Raw genomic sequence first — 19,466 nt, forward strand, 5'->3', positions numbered from 1 at the left:
ACTCATGGAGCATGTTGTGCGCGAGCTTAGGAACCAGTTGTTATGGGAAACACCTGATACTGATTTGAGCGCAATCAGCACATGCAGATACGGAAGCTGTTTTCACAGAGGCTTTGCGAAGCATTATCATTATCACTGTCACATTTGTTTCTAGCCATGTTTATAACGCTGTTTAAATACTCTGCTTTCTGTTTTGCTTTTGTAAATATAACGCCTGCTAATAAAAACACTCTTCCTGCACTTAGATCCGTCTACTGCCGTCTATCTTGTAGTGTCCTGATCCCCAGATCTTTAATCCAGCCACATATAAAAAGTTGTACTACTCCATGCTCTTCCAGGTTTTCATCTGTTTGCCTGTGTAGAACGATGTCTGAAGCACCAGGTAGTTTGAGATGTCGGGGAACTCAGCGGATGGATCATTTTCCAACTCATAGGAAAAATCCTTCTTTGTTAGCGTGTAAGGATCCATCACACTGAGTGGTTCACCATCTCCGACAAACCACTTACAATAGTGGAATCCTTCAAACACCTGGGCAGTTTCCTCTCTGACGACTCCAGCATCGACAGAGAGATACCAAACCAGATTAAACATGCATCATCTTCCTTTGGCAGACTCAGAAAAAGGGTCTTCCAAAATAAAAACCTCAAACTCCACACCAAAATATCAGTCTATCTGGCAGTCATCACAACTCTCCTCTACACCTGAGACGTGGACCCTGTACAGTCGCCACCTCAAGATGCTTGAGGCTTTCCATATCAGATGCCTCCAATGCATCCTGGGAATACTGTAACCTGGAGTGACCGAGTGCCCCATACTGAAATCCTCCACAAGACCAACTGTGTCAGTATGGAGGCCATCATCACACAGCACCAACTTCGCTGGCTCGGTCGCATCATCAGGATGCCGAAGGAACGCCTACCTCGCAAGGTGCTGTATGGCCAGCTACATGTTGGCCGCTGCCTGGCAGGGGGCCAGAAAAACGTTACAAAGACCAACTGAAGACAACTATGAAAAAGTGTGGTTTGAACCCAAGCCAGCTGGAGGACATTGCCACCTAATGCTCCATCTGGCGGCAGCTCTGTCAGCAAGGGGTGCAGAAGCTCGAGGAGGACCGAGGAGACAGACGAACCAGGAGACGCTTGATGAGACGTGAAGCCAGTTCCACACCCATACCCCCAGTCAGTGCCCTTAACTGTTCTGTCTGCGGCAGGCAGTGTGGCTCACAGATTGGACTTTATAGTCACATGAGAACTCACAAGTAGCAGAGGCAGGATTGTCATCATCGGATACGATGGACATCAGTGGCGGCTGGTAGTCTTTCAAACAGGGGAGGCGGGTCGGTTACGATATTTCCAGATTTTAAAAGAAAAAAAAAAAAACATCAATTTTGCCCATACTCTTGCCTCTGATCTGGCTGATTGTTGGCAGGGTCACAAACTGTGAAATAACAGGTTCTTTTGGCCCATTAGCCTACTGTACAATATACATGATGGTGGTGTTGGGGGGGGGTATATTTTAACATTTTATATTTTAAAATTGTGGCATGTTGTTTAAAAATTGATCATTATTGAAAGCAGCTCTTTGTCAGGAACCTCAGCAGTAACAGCAGAGTGTTCTGGAATAGGCACAAGCACTGACCTTGGGGAGCCAAACATAGAGCTGGGTGCCACACATTTCATTCAATGACACTTTCCCTATATTTTACTGATTTTGACTGAGAAATGTTTTATTGACAATTTTGATAACCCTTCACTTTTAATCCAGGTTTGTAGTGTGAAATGTTCTCGGCTGTGTTTTTGTTTAAAAATGTTTTCCAAATTGTAGCTGTGTTTAATTCATATCCAGAGAAATATATATTCTGAACACCCTCATTCACGGCATGCTCAACTCTGACTCTGCCGAGACAGCTTAGGCGGGCGCATGCATTCACATGCTCATTGCTGATCTCGTGTCTTTTATATGCCCTTGTGAAATTGTGCAGGTCATCAAAGCCCACGTTTGACCAAATCACGGATCCGGGTTTAATCAAGAGGCATGGCCAACAATACATTTTCCTCGTCACTGAACTTCCTGTTAGCCAATTCACTTTCTCGTACCAGGAGAGCTGAAAGGAACGAGTATTATTCCCTACCTTTTTCACCAAGTCAATTTGAGGCGTTGGTCTACCCTGCTCTTTAATTTTAATTTTTTCCTCGAAAGGAAGACTGGCAAATGGCTTTGCCAAAATTAAATCAACAATGCTTGGCATCCGTGCGCAACTTTCTTGCTAGCTGACTAGCCCCCTCAAGTTCAAGTTCAGTCACTCAAATAAACGAAATTTCTGGAACTAAGATAGCAAACTTGACAACACTATATTTACACTTTATTTACAATGAAAATATATACAAACTAAAAAAGCTGGTAGAAACCGTATGTAATGAATGAAATTGAAATGTAAGCTGATCTCTTACAATACACCACACCACTCGCAAATCCACATGGGACTGAACTGAAATTCACCGCTGCCTGTCTATATTTGAAACGAGCTGTCAATCAAAGAAAATATCCGGCCGCTTTCACCAATCACCAGTCTCCTCGCGGAAAGCTTTGCCATGTCCCTCCCACTGTGAGGCTGGGAGTCTGTGGGAGTCCGTGGGCGGGCGTTTTCGCAGTATTTGTCCAATAATCATCTTGCATTTTGATATTGAAAAGCGCATCGCTCCCAAATGCCACTGAAGTCCACTGAGGCTGGGCTGCATCGCGCTGTCACGAGGGGGAAAAACTCACGCACACATTAGGCGAACTGGGGAAAGTTATAACGGAATGATTTCGCACTGTAGTTGGGTTGAGCACATATATTTCTATGATTCTGGATCTGAAATAGCAATGTTATAAGGTCGGCTATAACATAAGCCTAGCGCAATTCATCCTACACGATGTTCATCATTTTTAGAGGAGGCTGAACCTCCCTCATTGTCTTAGAGCAATCGCCCGTGATGGACATCCTTAAGCAAGTAAGCATCACACTGAGTGGTTTCTATATCCACTTCTTTTGAGTGTACTTTTTGGTTTGAATAACTTGCTTGTTTTCTGTACACAAACATGGCAATAAGTTCTTGTGTTAATGGACCAGACTCCACTTTTGGATCATTAATCCCTTTTGACTGAGAATGTCCTGCATGCATGGTTTTATGTTGGCTTCTGGCACATCCATACAGTTTTAAATACAATACCTACAATTATAAACAGTTTGTTTTTATTGTATTTATTTAATTCCTGGGCTCCCATCTGTAACAGGGAGTGATGTTGTGTTCCATTAATACACTTTACAATAGATTATTAGATTCTAATAGAATAGATGAGCCAAAATAATTGGGGATCTTTTTAATGGGCCCCGACTCGTTACAAGTATCAATAGGTGGGCCTTAAAGTAGAAAAGGTTGAGAACCCCTGATCTACAGGATATACCGTATGTGTGTGGTTATAGAAGAGTGAAAGGACGGGATTGAGCTGAAGCTAGTGGAGTGGGAGAGTGTCTGAGGCTGGAGGATGATGACTGAGACTGAATGAAGATTTGGTGAAAGGAAAGAAAAGGGTGAAGTGAGAAATTTAGTGGTGAATGAAGAGACATTGATCTTAGAAACCAGGCACATAAACTAAACCTTGAACTTATACACAATTATATACCGCACAAAAATACTCAGCAAAAAAGAAGAAATTACAGTATTCTGATTTAATAATAAACAAGTGGCTGAATGTCATGCAAAATCACCTGATGAATGTGCTGTTTCTCAATAAATATATCTGAAAACTAATAATATACAAGTGACTATGTCTGTATGATATATGGTAGCAGTACAGTTAGTTTGATATAATCATATGAATATAGTAGAAATTATATGAATTATTACTCTAATAGAATAATTGAATTCAAACTGATAATTGATTAAAACTGATGGACTGATTGATGAAAAGTGACTGTGATCGGAGATTTACCTTCATCGCGTGAGTAGTCCTCTCCTGAATGTGGCTCGAACAGATAGTCTCCTGTCGCCAGCTCAAACGCCTGAAGGGGACAGACACAGGAGCAGTGAACAGCCTGTAACTGGAACACAATCAATGGCTGACACAAAACTGAGTCCAATCATTGAACTGCATAAATGTTACGTTTAAGTGTTCTCAAAGCAGTCAAGTTCAATTATCCCACTCACACAAACTTTATATTTAAATATTTATTCTAGGCTAGAAAAAATAAATTTTCAATTTCAAACAAAGGAGGAAGTTGAGATCAGGGATCACGGTAGATATCCATGCAGTGTTTGTGGAATGGGAGTAGGCGCCAACCAGGGCTCGAAATTAACTTTTTTTCTTTGTGTCCCCCAGTGGTCCCGAATTCTGTGTTGTATTGTCCCGAATGGAAGCAATAGTGTCCCCATTTTTTTCCTCTCTGAAATAACCAGTGGTTAATATTATCATATGAAGTTACTATTATATTTGTAACTATGTGATTTTGAACCCTTTATATCATTTTTACAATAAGTCACAAGCAATGCCGGGGTGGCCCTATATTTAGCCGGGACCATCCCTGGCCCAAACCATCAATGGTGGCCTGCTTGGAGCATGGGGAAAATAATTTTCACAAATTTTGGTCACTGATCTTATTCTTGCATTAATCATCAATTCAACTGCACTCTGCATTTTCACATGGCAGCCCAGACGCCGACAGCATCGCAGCAGATTAAATAGGCACTACCAAATAAGGAAATTCTCCCCTCCCCTCTATTGCAGTTGGTTTGGTCCAAGACTCCTCCTCTGTATTGCGGGGAACTTAAACAACATTGGCGCGAAACAGTGCGCGTCAGTGATGGAGGGCAGAAAGAGGCCAGGTGGAACCGAAAGGGCGAAGCTTAAAAAAAGGAAGGAGGTGGCAGCAAAATGTGCCAAATTGACAGATATGTTCTCAAGACCAGCTGGTAGGTTACGAAAGATATGGAGTATGATAACCCTGTTTGTCGATTTTATCAGTCTATGCTAGGCCTATAATGTGTCGATAGTTTGCGATGTCAATTCAGCTTTTTGCTGTCATGTGAAATCTCGCAATTTACACGGTATAGATGTGGTGTATGTCTTAATTCTAAGAAGAACCAGACATTGCTTTACATCCCAGTTATTAACAATTTTAGATGAACAGGTCCCAAATGCGCTGTTGCGCGTTATTTCCTCATCCAGCCTATTTCATCTCACTGTCACACCGTGCATTTCCACAGGCGTGCGCACATTGTGGTTATGAACACATAGGCCTAGAAGTCATATTTGATGTTAAATAATTGTTGTTAAATATATAACTTAGAAGAGGTGTATGCGTATGCCAATATTCTAAGCAGAATCGAACACTTGCTTTAGCCTACATTTCATTTAACCATTTTTGAGTTGCCTAATGCGTCCTCACGCTTTATCTGCGGTTGCTGAGTACCCAGCATTGTTGATTTGCCATTATTTTCGAGGCGTATGCGGCATGTAATGCACAAGCATTGGTTCAAATGCACGCGAGATGGGTGCTTTCATTATTTTAAGACTATGTGACTAAAAATGTGTTGTGTAATTCATCTTAAATAACGCGAAACAATCAGCCATACTCGCTGCTTTGCTATTTGGAGTGGCAGTCAGCTGGATTTCGCCCCCGACGTAAAAGTTCATTCCCACACCCGGGCCGAAGATGCCGATTTCTGAAGATGCATGTCCTTTGGATGCGTTTTCAAATATTTTCACTAAGGAACTTTGGGACATGTTGGTGACACAGATAAATGTATATGCGGATTAGACACGTGGCCACACACCATCCAATTTTAAGTGGAGCCCCGTCTCATACTAGATGAAATCGTTCGTCGGTCTCTGCATTACGTTTGTGGTCATTAAACTACCGCGTAATGGAAGTTTTATTAACCCTAAAGTAATGCAGAGAACGACGAACAACATACATTGTCACTACCTGAATTTAAACCAAATAAAAAGCATTGTGAAAGAACAGTTATTTGTTTTATCTTTTTTAATGTACTCAAATTCCTCCTCCATTTCAAAGTGGCCTGAATGTGAATTAAACTCCCGGACTGAAAACAGGGCCCAGTCCAGCCCTGGTCACAAGACACAAGCGACACATGTCCTATACATCATCTACTTCAAAATTACAGTTATTGCATTTTCAGTTTATTAAACTTTGGCGATCTCACTGTATGAATAGATACCCGTTTATTTAAAGGGGCCAACTAACTCATTCAGAAAATGTTTCAACTCCCTACATCTGCAGTACACTTTAGTTGAAAATAAGACCCCTTTTATGTTCATTTCATCTACTTGTACCTTGAACATTTGTTGGCACTTATAAGGCCAACTTATCATTTTCACCATTACCGTTATCCATTTTTATGAACTTTCCGTTATCCATTACCGTTATCCATTTTTATGAACTTTCCGTTATCCATTTTATGAACTTTCCGTTATCCATTTTATGAACTTTCCGTTATCCATTTTTATGAACTTTCCGTTATCCATTACCGTTATCCATTACCGTTATCCATTTTTATGAACTTTCCGTTATCCATTACCGTTATCCATTTTATGAACTTTCCGTTATCCATTTTATGAACTTTCCGTTATCCATTTTATGAACTTTCGCTGCCGGGTGCAAATGTTAGCAACATCAGCATAGTGGCAGCAGGTCCGAGTCTAGTTGTGCTGCTGACTGACTAAACTTTCTGAACTAGAAAGACACCAAGAAAACTCACTTATTCTGTTGAACGGTATCTTCCGTCAATATCATCCACATCATTCCTGTTGTATTTTATAACGTGTTCATTCAGTTGCTCGCGTTGCCTGCAGACCAGGCGATGACACTTTGGATCCTGAAGGTCCCGGAGACGTTATGTCTGGGCTTTCAGTTTCTTCCCCGCGGTCGGTCCGCTTCAACCACTTCAGCATTTTTGTTCTGGCAAGAGTCGGCGCAGCGTGTGCGCTAGCAATTCCATTCCGAGTCCATATAATGCGGACACCGGCCGAAGATTCTAGAACAGAATGCGCCGCTCTGTAGCCTACGGATGCAGGTGCATCGAAAGTGTAGCTACTATGTATTTTTCGCTGTTAACGTTTTAAAATTAAAATTGACAAATTAGGTGAATGTCTACGTATGTGTTACGGCTTTGTAAATAATATTAATGTAGAACTTTTTTTCTAGATCTATTTTTTTCCATTGTCCCGGGATTGTCCCAGATATGATAATTTTGTGTCCCGATGACATTTTTTATGGTCCCCGGGACATCGGGACACCGTTAGTTTCGAGCGCTGGCGCCAACTCTATACTATGTACAGAATGCAGGAAGTGGTGCCACATGAGATGTTCTGGACTAAGGAGAGTAAATCAAGCAGGTGAAAACTTTGTCTGCTCTGCTTGTACAAGAAGAGGAGAAAGAAGAGAACAAGGTGCTGAGATAAGGATATGTGACAGAATAAGAGTTGATGACAATCGAAGAAGTTGAAAGCTTCTGTTACCTACCGGTAGGCGACACTATTGACTATAGGTGCAGAGAGAGCAGTTCGAACCAGAATATCAGCTGCTTGGTCAAAATGGAGACAGATATCTAGACTTTTGAAGACTCAAGGAATTCCCCTAAAAAGGTAGAGTACAAACGTACTGTGCATGCATTAGGCCCGAACTTATATACGGAGCAGAAACAGGGCCGATGACTAGGAACCTCGAAAACATGGTGAAGAGATGTGATTGCCGGATGCTCCGATATATGGCAAATATACATTGGGAAGAGGGAATATCAAGTGAGGAAGTGATAGAGAGATGTCAAGTGGAAAGCATATGGAATTTAATGAGAAGACAACGTTTGAGATGGTTTGGGCATATCAAAAGAAAAGAAGAGAGCAGTGTGGTACAGAGAGCAGCAGAAGCTGTAATTGATGGAAGACGTTCCCGAGGAAGGCCCCTGAAAACATGGAAGACGTTTATAGAGGAAGATCTGAGGGAACTTAACCTCGAAGAAGAGATGGTCTATAACAGACTGAGATGGAGAACGCTCATAGCTCGTCCAACCCCATGAAATATGGGAACAAAAGGACGTTAAACAAAGAAGAAGAAGAAGAAGCAACTCTGACAGAAAATAACATTCTGTCAGGACCCCTTTCATCAAGGAACTTTATTTACAGTACAATATTTGCAACAAGTTGTATTTGGCAGCTGGCTCTGTTCTGGGACCTCCTGCCCTACCATGTGCCTACATGGAAAGGCTAAAGCAGGGAAAGCCGCACCCCCCCCAATAGGGTACAGGACAGAGCAGGCATCAATGACAACTGAGATGACACTGAATAAGGTCAGAATATGGGACCTCCTTGACCTTCCTCGAACCTATGTGGAAAGCCTTGGGGCAGGGAGAGCACACCTCCCTGCCCTTCCATGTGCCTGCGTGGAACGGCTAAAGCAGGGAGGGCGGCAGCAACAAAAATGACATTGATTAGGGATCTTAGCCTCTTTGACAAGGGCCAAATGCAATGGTTAGATGATTGAGTCAACACATCTCCAAAATTGTAGGTCATGGGTGTGTTCCCAGTATGCGGTGATTATCATCTATTAGAAAGTGGTCCAAGGAAAGACAATCAGTGAACCAAAGAAGAGCATCTGCACAACTGCTGAAAAAGTTAATGATAGAAAAGTGTTAGAATGCACAGCGCATCACAGCTTGCTTGTATGGGCTGAGTAGCTGCAGACTGGTCAGGGCGCTCATGTTGACTCCTGTCTACCAGGAAAGTGCCTACATTAGGCACGTGAGCATCAGAACTGGACCATGGAGCAATGGAAGAAGGTGGCCTGGACTGATGATACAGAAATGACACTGATTAAAGTCAGACAGCAAAAAAGGGGAGGAGTAAGGGTGGAAATGGGGTGCAAAATAGCTTGCAGAGGAAGCAGCAAAGGTAGGCAGGTTAAAGCAGCTTCAATAAGGTGCTCTATGAGAGATATGCCAATAGAATGCGTAGAAGGGAATCAGCTGAGCTGTCAGCTGATGTGGGCTGGATTGAGATCAGCTGCAGTCAGCTGATGGAACTGCGATTGAGGGCTGAGCTTGACTTTGTGGCCTGCCAGAACTTACGCTATGCTTGACTTAAGGCATCTAACTAAACAGAGTTTCATATAGTAGTGTAGGAAAGGTCTGATACACAGTTATTGACAACATTGTCAAAAGTGAGCTATACATTATGCTATGTTAAATGTAACATAATATGCTACATAACATGCTCCTCTGTAGCCTGCTCAAGACTGCTGTCTGTCCTGGCCCCCGTTGGCGGAATGACTTTCCCAGTGAGGTCAGAACTTCCAACGCCCTGACCACCTTCAAGCGCAGACTGAAGACTCCCCTCTTCAGGCTGCACCTCTACGCTGCTTCTCTACCCACTGTGTAACTGCGTATCAGCCTTGACCAACCCAAGTTGTGTACTGTCTAGCCTGGGGTTAGCCGTTGGAGTTTTATTTTTCTCTATTTAGTCATAATTTGTCAGTTCATTTGTATGGTTGGTTTGTTTCCTTGGCTGTTTGCTGAGTACTGGTACTTCAACAGAATACTACACTCTGCTATTCTATCACTTGTTCAGTTGGCACTAGAACATTCTTGTCTAGAAGTTCAGCACTTCTTGTACCTGACTTTTGCACTTGTTGTAGGTCGTTTTGGATAAGAGCATCTGCTAAAGGTCATGTAATGTAATGTCATGTCATGTGAAGTAAAATATGGAGACTTATATTTAGCTTTAATATATGAATTTAGGAACCAAAATATTAAACACCCCCAGCAATTTTCCCCATAACAAATATGAGCAGTTATAGCTAATAATCACATCCTATAATTTAGAGCGAGGTTTGTAGCCTGAGGGGAGCAGACTCAGTTGAGAGCCAGTTATTTCACATTCTGGGACACGTGAGTTGCATTTTCATGCCAGCTAGTGATTAAGACTCTGCGAGAAGCTCGAATGTTTTTCTAAGTCGGAAGCAGCCTAATTATGGTAATTCTGAGATGACTTGACAGTGTGTTTCGTAATTATCATGTGCAAAGACCAACAGAAAGAGATGATCAGATATCATTTATTCATTGGACAACTTCAGTGATTGACATGAAGAATATCAGAGATTGGATGAATCGAACTGATCAGTGTTTGCAGGTTTGTGTTTCTGTGTGATTGGCTGATACAAATATGGGTTCTGTGATAGTGTTGCATGCTGGAATGAACATGCACAGATAAATCAAATAGAATGCTCACCATACAGGCAGTGCTCCAGATGTCTGCAGGAGTGCTGTAACCAGCACCGATTAGAACCTCAATAGAGCGGTACTGTCGCGTCTGAATGTCTTCTGTGAAATGCTTGTGCTGAAAACAAAAGAGAATCTCTGGTTTTTCACTGTCTGAGTCACCCTAGCGAGACACTGCCCTATCAATAGTACTAATTAGTACTAATCTATTAGATCATCTGGTGCTACAACCTCGGCATCTTGCTAATGTGTTCCTTTTTCTTCTTTTCATTTCTTCCCCTTCTCAACAAGTTGCAATTTATGTGGACAGAAATCAATGCACCTACGTTAATATGGGTGGAGCAGCAGAACAAGGGCTGTGACATCTGACATTTAATTTTCAAACCCACTTTCGTCCAAAATTGAGCAAAGTTACTTAGTGCCCTCTTGAAACCTGTGGTCACAAAAATCCTGACAACATATCTGTTACACCTACACACTGTAATCTTGAAAATAAAGTAAGTAAGTAAGTAAATAAATAAATAATGGTTTCTAGGAGCACAAAGTTGCATCATTGCTCCCTTTCCTTATGCATTGCTTTTGCGCTTGTGTTATGATCATGAAAATGATGCCCTGTATGTCCAAAAATAAAAATGATGTTCAGTGCATTTCCCTAGAATTTTAAAATAGAGCAACTACTACAAAGGTTGGTTTGAGAGTAATGATAAACATACACAACAATTATACACATTTCTAGTAGAATACATGCTTCCTTTGGCCTTTGAAACATGAATTTGCCTCGGAACGGACTCTCCAAGATGTTGGATGTGTTGTGCAGGAATGCTGCATCATGCAGAAGTGACTGCATTGCATAACAGCCTTTTCCACATCATCCCACAGATGCTCAAGAGGGGTGAGAGCTGCAATCTGCGCAGGCCACTGAAGCAATACAAACTCACTCTTATGTTCTTGGAACACTCTGTGATGATACGTGCCTTCTGACATGATACACTATCTTTCTGGAAATGTCCATCCAAGTGTGCATAAACTGGAGCCAAGAAGAGATTCATGTTTGTTCAGCTCTTCAGGAAATGATGATGTTCTGATCTGTAAGAACTTGGTAACTTTTTCCAACTCAACAATCCTGTTGAGTCTCCTGATTTTCTGATCAAATTTTCTATATGGTTAGTTGACTACAGTGTAATTTTAGAGAGTCTTTCACAAGAACACATCTGAGGAAAATGTTAATGTTGATATTCCCAGTGGTCTTGTTTTGTTTCTGCATTTACATTCATTCCATCATTAGAAGTACGTGCTTATCCTGGTCAGGGTCACGGTGGATCTGGAGCCAACCCGAGCTACACTGGTCACAAGTTTGGAGAACTCACAGGGCACTATTCCCATGCAAACATTCGCATCCAGGGGCAATTTTTTTTTTTTAAAGATTTTTTTTGGGGCTTTTTCACCTCTATTGGATAGGACAGTGCAGAGACAGGACAGGAAATGATCGGGAGAGAGAGACGGGGAGGGACCGGGAAATGACCCCAGGTCGGAACCGAACCCGGGTCCCCGGATCCACGGCACGGCGCCCCAGCCACCTGAGCCACGGCGCCCCCGGGCCACGACGCCCCCATCCAGGGGCAATTTAACGTAGCCAATCCTCCTATTTGCACGTTTTTGTGCACGAATATGGGGAGAACATAAAAAACTCTACACAGACAGTAACCCAAGTTCAGGACCGAACTAGGGACCCACTGTGCAGCCACTTCTGCCTTAACCCCTTCAGCGCCCTTGGACGAGTCACGTATGTCATGAAATCTTTTACCGCTGTGCCTTATGATGTACGCTACTCGTCATAAACACCTCCTTTTATGTACCTTACATGGCACATTACTTTTACTTCACAGTGGCACATATGAATTACAGTCAATGCCTAAAACATTCTTCCGTCATAAGGCACAGCGGTAAAAGATTTCATGACATACGTGACTCGTCCAAGGGCATTGAAGGGGTTAATATTTTCTATATAAAAGGCTAAGCAGTTACTATAAACTAAATAGTTAGCCCCAGTCATCAGCTAGCCTAGGTATGGCATGCATATTTCCTATTTGCCAAACAGTGTTCTCACAGTTTTACCCACTTGACTGGTTCAAACAAGTTCCTTCTAGAATCCTCTGAGCTTTGCCTACAGCTGCTGACCCGCTTGTGCTAAAAGCCACCTGTCTCTGAGGCTGGTTTGTGGCTGTTTTAGTCAATTAAACAAAGTCTGTTAAGCACTGAAAATCCAAAGATGGTTTTCTGTAGATTAACGTTGAATTTGGATATGAAGTTTAGCCTGTCTGACTGCCTACATGATTCTCACGACTCTCTCCTGAGCCCTCTGATCTATAAGCTGTGTTTGTCCACAGGATTCATGATCACTGGTAGTATTTTTGTTTCTTGCCCTATTCTTACCTTGCCCTTGAAACGGTCATGAAAGCTCATGTTTGAAAAGCTCAGGACTGACACACTAGTGCTATGCCATATTTAACACCACATGTTTAGAAATGCTGGTCTGCCTGATTTATACCCCACAATGAAGTCACATGATTTGGATGGTTTTTGCAAAGATAGGTGTGTACTTAATAACCTGGCCACTCAGTTTGCGCTGAAGTTATACTGAAGGCAAAATCTTTAAAAACGACACTTTGTATTTTATATCGCTTCCCAGATTAATCTTGGAAGCCGATGGATTACAGGCCCACAAAACAGTTTCATCTTACCACCCAGCATGCATTGCCCAGGTCTGCTATTTTCACTCGGAGTATGTCAGCGTTGCGAGGGTCGAGAGGATTCACCAGCAGGTCAGCTGCTCGTGCTTTAGCTGAGTGAACAAGTACAGAAACGTTAGGACAATATCATATGGAGAGGAGAAAAAAAAACAAATAAATAAAACTTGTGTCATTACTGTCACACTCTATTGTATAGTGCCTTGCAAAAGTATTCATCCCCCTTGGTGTTTGTCCTGTTTTGTTGCATTACAAGCTGGAATTGAAATTGATTTTTGGAAGGTCAGCACCATTTGATTTACACAACATGCCTACCACTTTAAAAGTTCACATTGTTTTTTATTGTGACACAAACGACAATTGAGATGAAAAAACAGAAATCTGGAGTGTGCATAAGTATTCACCCCCCAAAGTCAATACTTTGTAGCGCCACCTTTTGCTGCAATTACAGCTGCAAGTCTCTTGAGATATGTCTCTATTAGCTTAGCACATGTAGCCACTGGGATTTTTGCCCATTCCTCAAGGCAAAACTGCTCCAACTCCTTCAAGTTAGATGGGTTGCGTTGGTGTACAGCAATCTTCAAGTTATGCCACAGATTCTCAATTGGATTGAGGTCTGGGCTTTGATTAGGTCATTCCAAGACATTTAAATGTTTCCCTTTAAACCACTCCACTGTAGCTTTAGCAGTATGTTTAGGGTCATTGTCCTGCTGGACTGTGAACCTTCATCCCAGTCTGAAACCTCTGGCTGACTCAAAAAGGTTTTCCTCCAGAATTGCCCTGTATTTAGTGCCATCCATCTTTCCTTTCCCTACAGATGAAAAACATCCCCACAGCATGATGCTGCCACCACCATGCTTCATTGTAGGGATGGTGTTCTCAGGGTGTTGGGTTTGCACCACACATGGCATTTCCCATGATGGCCAAAAAGTTAAATTTTTGTCTCATTTGACCAGAGAATGCTTTTCTATGTGTTTGGGGAGTCTGCCACATGCCGTTGGGCGAACTCCAAACGTGTTTTCTTCAGCAATGGCTTTTTTTCTGGCCACTCTTCCATCAAGCCCCACTCTGTGGGGTGTACAGCTTAAAGTGGTCCTATGGACAGATACTCCCATCTCCGCTGTGGATCTTTGCAGCTCCTTCAGTGTTATCTTTGGTGCCTTTGTTGCATCTCTGATTAATGCCCTCCTTGCCCGGTCTGTGAGTTTTGGTGGGCAGCCTTCTCTTGTCAGGTTTGTAGTGGTGCCATGTTCTTTCTATTTTGCTATAATGGATTTAATGGTGCTCCCTGGGATATTCAAAGTTTGGGATATTTTTTATAACCCAACCCTGATCTATACTTCTCCACAACTTTGTCTCTGGCCTGTTTGGATGCTCCTTGGTTCTCATGTTGCTTGCTTAGTACTGTTGCAGAGTCAGGGTCCTTCCAGAACAGGTTGATTTAGACAGACATCATGTGACAGATCATATGACACTTTGACTGCATACAGGTGGATCTTAATCAACTAATTATGTGAGTTATGAAGTGAATTGGTTGGACCAGCTCTTATTTAGGGGTTTCATACGAAAGGGGGTGAATACTTATGCACATTACAGATTTCTGTTTTTTCATCTTAATTATTGTTTGTGTCACAGTAAAAAACAATGTGCACCTTTAAAGTGGTAGGCATGTTGTGTAAATCAAATGACGCTAACCCTCCAAAAATCCATTTTAATTCCAGCTTGTAATGTGACAAAACAAGACAAACACCAAGGGGGATGAATACTTTTGCAAGGCACTGTATATTATAGTGCATAATCTGAATTATATTTCATCGTAGCACAGCCAGTCTTCTTCAAACATTATTGTATTTGGCTCAGTTACGCTACATAAGCACTAACTTTAAACACTTATTTTGAATCCAGATCATGTTCAAGTCATTTTGGTTTTAATGTAACAAGGTTAAGATAAGATACGTTTATTGTCACTGTAGAATGAGATTGTTTGGAGCAAGTCAGTAAATGCCATCAAGATGAAGACAGTAGATATAAAATAAAGGTTAAAAAAAACTAACTAACTAACTAATTAACTAACTGACTAAATAAATCAGTTTCATTTCAATTTAAAAAAAATGTTAGTAATGGCAAGCAATTTTAGTCCTATATCTCTAATTGATACCTATACTTCTGCCACTAGTATGATGCTCATCCATGGAAAGAATGTTTGATGGGTATATTTATAATATTTCATATAAAAATAAATGTTATAAATGTCAATAAAAGGGGAAAACTCTGGTCAGCCATTCTCGGAAGTGAACAGAAGCCGGTGTGTGTACGCCACCTTTAGGAGTGTCTCCGGTGCTGGAGGATGAGACAGTGCGGCTGCGCTCGGCATCGGGGTTCAGGTTTGTCTCTTCTTCCTCAGGCTCACACTCGTCCGGCTCGGGGTCCAGAGGGAGCTCAGGGAAGCGTGGTGCCGTGGCTCTGTGTCGAGCGCCATTACTGAGTGCTGCTGTGTCTCCATTGAACAGCTCATAAGAGGCATCAGAGGCCTCCCGATCAGTGGTGCTGACCTCTGACTCCACCAGTGGACACAGCAGAGGTGAGGGTGAGGGCACCACGGGTACAGCGTCTGATGGATGATTTGCATCCACTACTGCATGACCGTTGGTTTTTAAGGTGTCGTTGTGGCTCTCTGTGGTGTTCCTAAGCTCCTGGGCTTCATCCTCTGCTTCATCATCATCATCATCATCATCATCGTCGTCCTCTTCGTCATCAGCTTCATCTTCATCTTCCTCATCACCGTCCTCTTCTCTTCTTTCTTCTTCTTCTTCTTTTGGTAGCTCAGGCTGCTCCTCCTTTGCACACTCTTCTGTCTTTGGTTCTGGCTTCTCCTCAGAAGACTCAGCTTCAAGCTTGTCTACTGCTTCCTTCGCATCTTCCTCCCCTGCTTCAGCTTCCTGCTGCTCTGCTGCTGTCTCCTGTTCTTCTGCATCTTCTTCAGTTTCTTCTTGTTCCTCCTCTTCATTTGTAGGGTTGTTGCTCTGTTCATGTGGTGGTGTGTTGGTCTCTTTCACTGCTGAGGGATCTTCGTCATCAGGAATGTCTGTGTTGGGAGGTATTTCACAGTCCTCCTCATTCTCCTGCTGTTGTGGCTCTGGAGGAGCTGCACCTAAGACATAGGAAAAAAGGAAGATATGGAAGGGTTTTCTTCTCAGACAAAAATGAATGGACCAGTTAGAGTCCTGCGTCTGTCTTTGCACGTGTGTGTACACACTGCAACACTGTGGGGGTGGAGAGGAAGTTGGAGGCTTGCCTGTCTTGCCTGACTAACAGACCTTAGTATCGCCCTCTTCATTTATTTCAAGTGCAGTAACATTGGACAGGGAGATGCTCAATACTGAAATAGAACAGAATGGATTAAAATACACACTGACTGGACACTTTCTTAGGAACATCCACGCCCATTCATGCAATTATTCAATCAGTCAATCATATGGCAGCAGCAAAATGCATAAAATCTAGCAGTTACAGGTCAAGAGCTTCAGTTCATGGGAAAAATGCGACTTTAACCATCACATTGCTGTTGGTGCCAGATGGGCTGGTTTGAGTATTTCAGCAAGGGTTGATCTCCTGCTCATGCACAACAGCCTTTAGAGTTTACAGCGAGCAGCAGTTCTGCAGGAGGAAACCTTGCTGGTGAGACAAGCCAGATGATAATGGCCAGAACGGTTCGAGCTGAGAGGAAGTCTTTGGTAACCTTAAATAACCACCTTTACAACCATTGTGAGCTGAAAAGAAGAACCGCATGCTTCAGCAGGCTCATCAAAACTGGACACTTGTAGATTACATAATGTTGCCTGGTCTGATCTCTGAATCTTAATTTCTGACCCGAGTCAGAGTCAGAATTTGGTGTTAACATGAATCCATAAACTCAGCCTGCCTTATCACAAAAGTTCAGACTGGTGGTGGTTGTGTAACGATGTGGGGAATGTTTTCTTTCTTTACTTTGTACCGTATAATATCAAGTGAACATCATTTGAACGCCATAGCCTATCTGAGTATGCTGCTGACCATGTTACTGATCATGTGCATCTTTATGGACACAATTTACCCATCTTATAATGGCTACTTCCAGCATGGTGAGCACAAGCCTTTTCAAAATGCCTCCATGAACATCGAATGAGTTCAGTGTACTTCAATGGGCTCCCTAGTCAACGGATCTGAGGGATAAATTTATATTAAAATTTTAAATCCAGATTTTGTTAAAGCTGGTTTGTGACAATGTCCATTGTTAAAAATATTATATGAATAAAATTAAATTGAAATTTAATCTAGTAGGAGGGGCATGGTGGTGCAGTGGAGAGCACTGTCACCTCACAGTAAGCAGGTTCTGGGTTTGAACCTACCAGCTGGAGTCTGTGTGGAGTTTGTATGTTCTCCTTGTGCCTGAGTGGGTTCCCTCCAGGTGCTCCAGTTTCCTCTTACAGCCCAAAGATATTCCGTTACGTCAAGCTCTAAATTGCCCATAGTTGTGAATGCGAGTGTGAATGGCTGTTTCTCTTTCTGTGTTTGCGCCATGACAGATGGCAACCTGATTGGGGTGTACCCCGCCTCTCACCCAAAGTCAGCTGGGATTGGCTCCAGCTCCCCATGATCCTCAATGGAAAAGCAGCATAAAAAATGAATGAATGGATCCAGAGTCACAGCCTGAATGTGCAGCTGACAAATCTGCAGCAATTATGTGATGCAATCATATCAACATGGACCAGAATCTCAAAAGAATGTTTCCACAAAGAACTGAGGCTGTTCTCAGAACAAAAGATCCTTCCCAGTATTAGTAGGATGTTCTTAATAAATTGGCCAGTGAGTGTATTATGAAAACTAAATCCAAACTGGGTTACAATATGTTAACATGTAGATTCCACATAAATGACCCACTCTTGTGGTATTCACTATTTCAGAAATCAAAATTATGATGTATACTGACATTTTTCAATGGTGCCAAAGCAGTGGACGTTTTTGTGATTGTAATTACAGTGTAATTTTAGCCATACTGAGTCCTTTCTATTACACGATTCAAACAAAAGACTTAAAGGATGACTTAAAGTTATATCGTTAACCTCTGTCATTAGCTAGCAAATGCTTAGCATCTTTATTTTCCAGTTGCCTAGCAACAGTGATTAGAGTTCTCATGACTTTAACCACTGCTAAGTGTATCGTATACTTGTCTTGCCATGTCAAAAGCACAAGTTCACGCATCCATGTGAGCACAGCATCAGAGTGAGTTCTTTCTAGAATCCTCTGCGCTCCACCTGCAGCTGCTGACCCACTTGTACTGAAAGCTCTCTCTGTGCTGATCGAAGGCAATGTGATGGCACTAATAATGATGATGCAGGCAGAAATGGAAAATGAAGAGACATTATAATGCATAGAGTATGGGCCTCTGACACAGGTGGCTACAATGAATGAGGGCTGTTAGGTTAACAGCATAAATCAGATATATTTTAATGGTAGTTTGCAGAGATAAAATAAAAACCAAGAGCCCTCATTTATCAACATTACATAAAGCTTATGCAAACAATAAAATCTGGATTCATCAAATGTGTTTACGCAGGTAGTATATGGGTCATTCTAGAATTCGGGGTACATTTCGCATCTCCGAGAGAAACCGTTTGTTATTTTCCACAAAAAGAATCTTTATTGAATCAGTTTTGAATGATAATGCAAATTATGACAAACTTTCACCAACAGCAATGCTTGATGTACATTTTAGAACCAATTTATCCATAAAACATTAATTAAATGACTCCCACCCCCCCACATTATTGGCTGTCTTCGACTACTGATTCATCCATTCAACTTGTACATTCAACCGCGTAAAATCCACAAAGACTTTTAATAATGCGCATGGCACCTGTACTGAGAGATGTCACTTCCTAACTTCAGAAAGGCAGTGAGGTATGTTATGTTTCTTCTCTCATTAATTTGAACAAAATGTTGAGGATACACCAACAGTAGATTAATTATTCATCAAATTTGTTACTGTGATATTGGAGTGAATCTCTCGCTCATTTTTTAAAAACAATAATACGATTAAAATCCATAAAATGCTGTTTTTATATACGCCATCTGGTAGCTACTTTGAGGTTAGCATGTGGAGTTAAGACACAAAATATCGGAAAATGTCAACTCTGTTGGCATCAATTCTGTTAATGGATCACCCAGTTTAACGATAACAGAGTTGACGATGACTAACAGAGTCAACACTTGAAATGTACCCGCAATTATAGAACGGGCCATGTACAAGTATACACAATGACGCTTAACAGATGAGCAGTGTTAGCAATTCTGTCTCTATGTAAAGTAATCGTAAGTGAATAGGTTCCCCCCTGAATGAATCTAAGCAAATATTATTTTAATAAGCCCAACATTTTGCATTAAAAAGTCTACACTAACAATTTC

General features: G+C 41.9%; 1 protein-coding gene across 6 annotated transcripts in view; it reads right to left on the reverse strand.

The window, feature by feature from the left end:
• The window catches only part of srpk2 (SRSF protein kinase 2), a 139,224-nt gene that overhangs the window by 13,031 nt on the left and 106,727 nt on the right, over nt 1-19,466 (reverse strand). For all 6 annotated transcript variants that reach the window (XR_009654076.1, XR_009654075.1, XM_060914656.1 and 3 more), the window contains 4 exons: nt 15,343-16,173; nt 13,017-13,117; nt 10,286-10,393; nt 3,977-4,046 (listed from right to left, as the gene is read on the reverse strand). Coding sequence is in view for 4 of the 6 variants with exons in the window: in XM_060914656.1 (XP_060770639.1) it covers nt 3,977-4,046; nt 10,286-10,393; nt 13,017-13,117; nt 15,343-16,173 (1,110 nt within the window). In the remaining 2 variants the exon portion in view is untranslated. The remainder of the gene's footprint in view (nt 1-3,976; nt 4,047-10,285; nt 10,394-13,016; nt 13,118-15,342; nt 16,174-19,466) is intronic.

This window comes from Neoarius graeffei, chromosome 2 (genome assembly GCF_027579695.1).
Source record: "Neoarius graeffei isolate fNeoGra1 chromosome 2, fNeoGra1.pri, whole genome shotgun sequence".
Taxonomy (NCBI): Eukaryota; Metazoa; Chordata; class Actinopteri; order Siluriformes; family Ariidae; genus Neoarius; species Neoarius graeffei.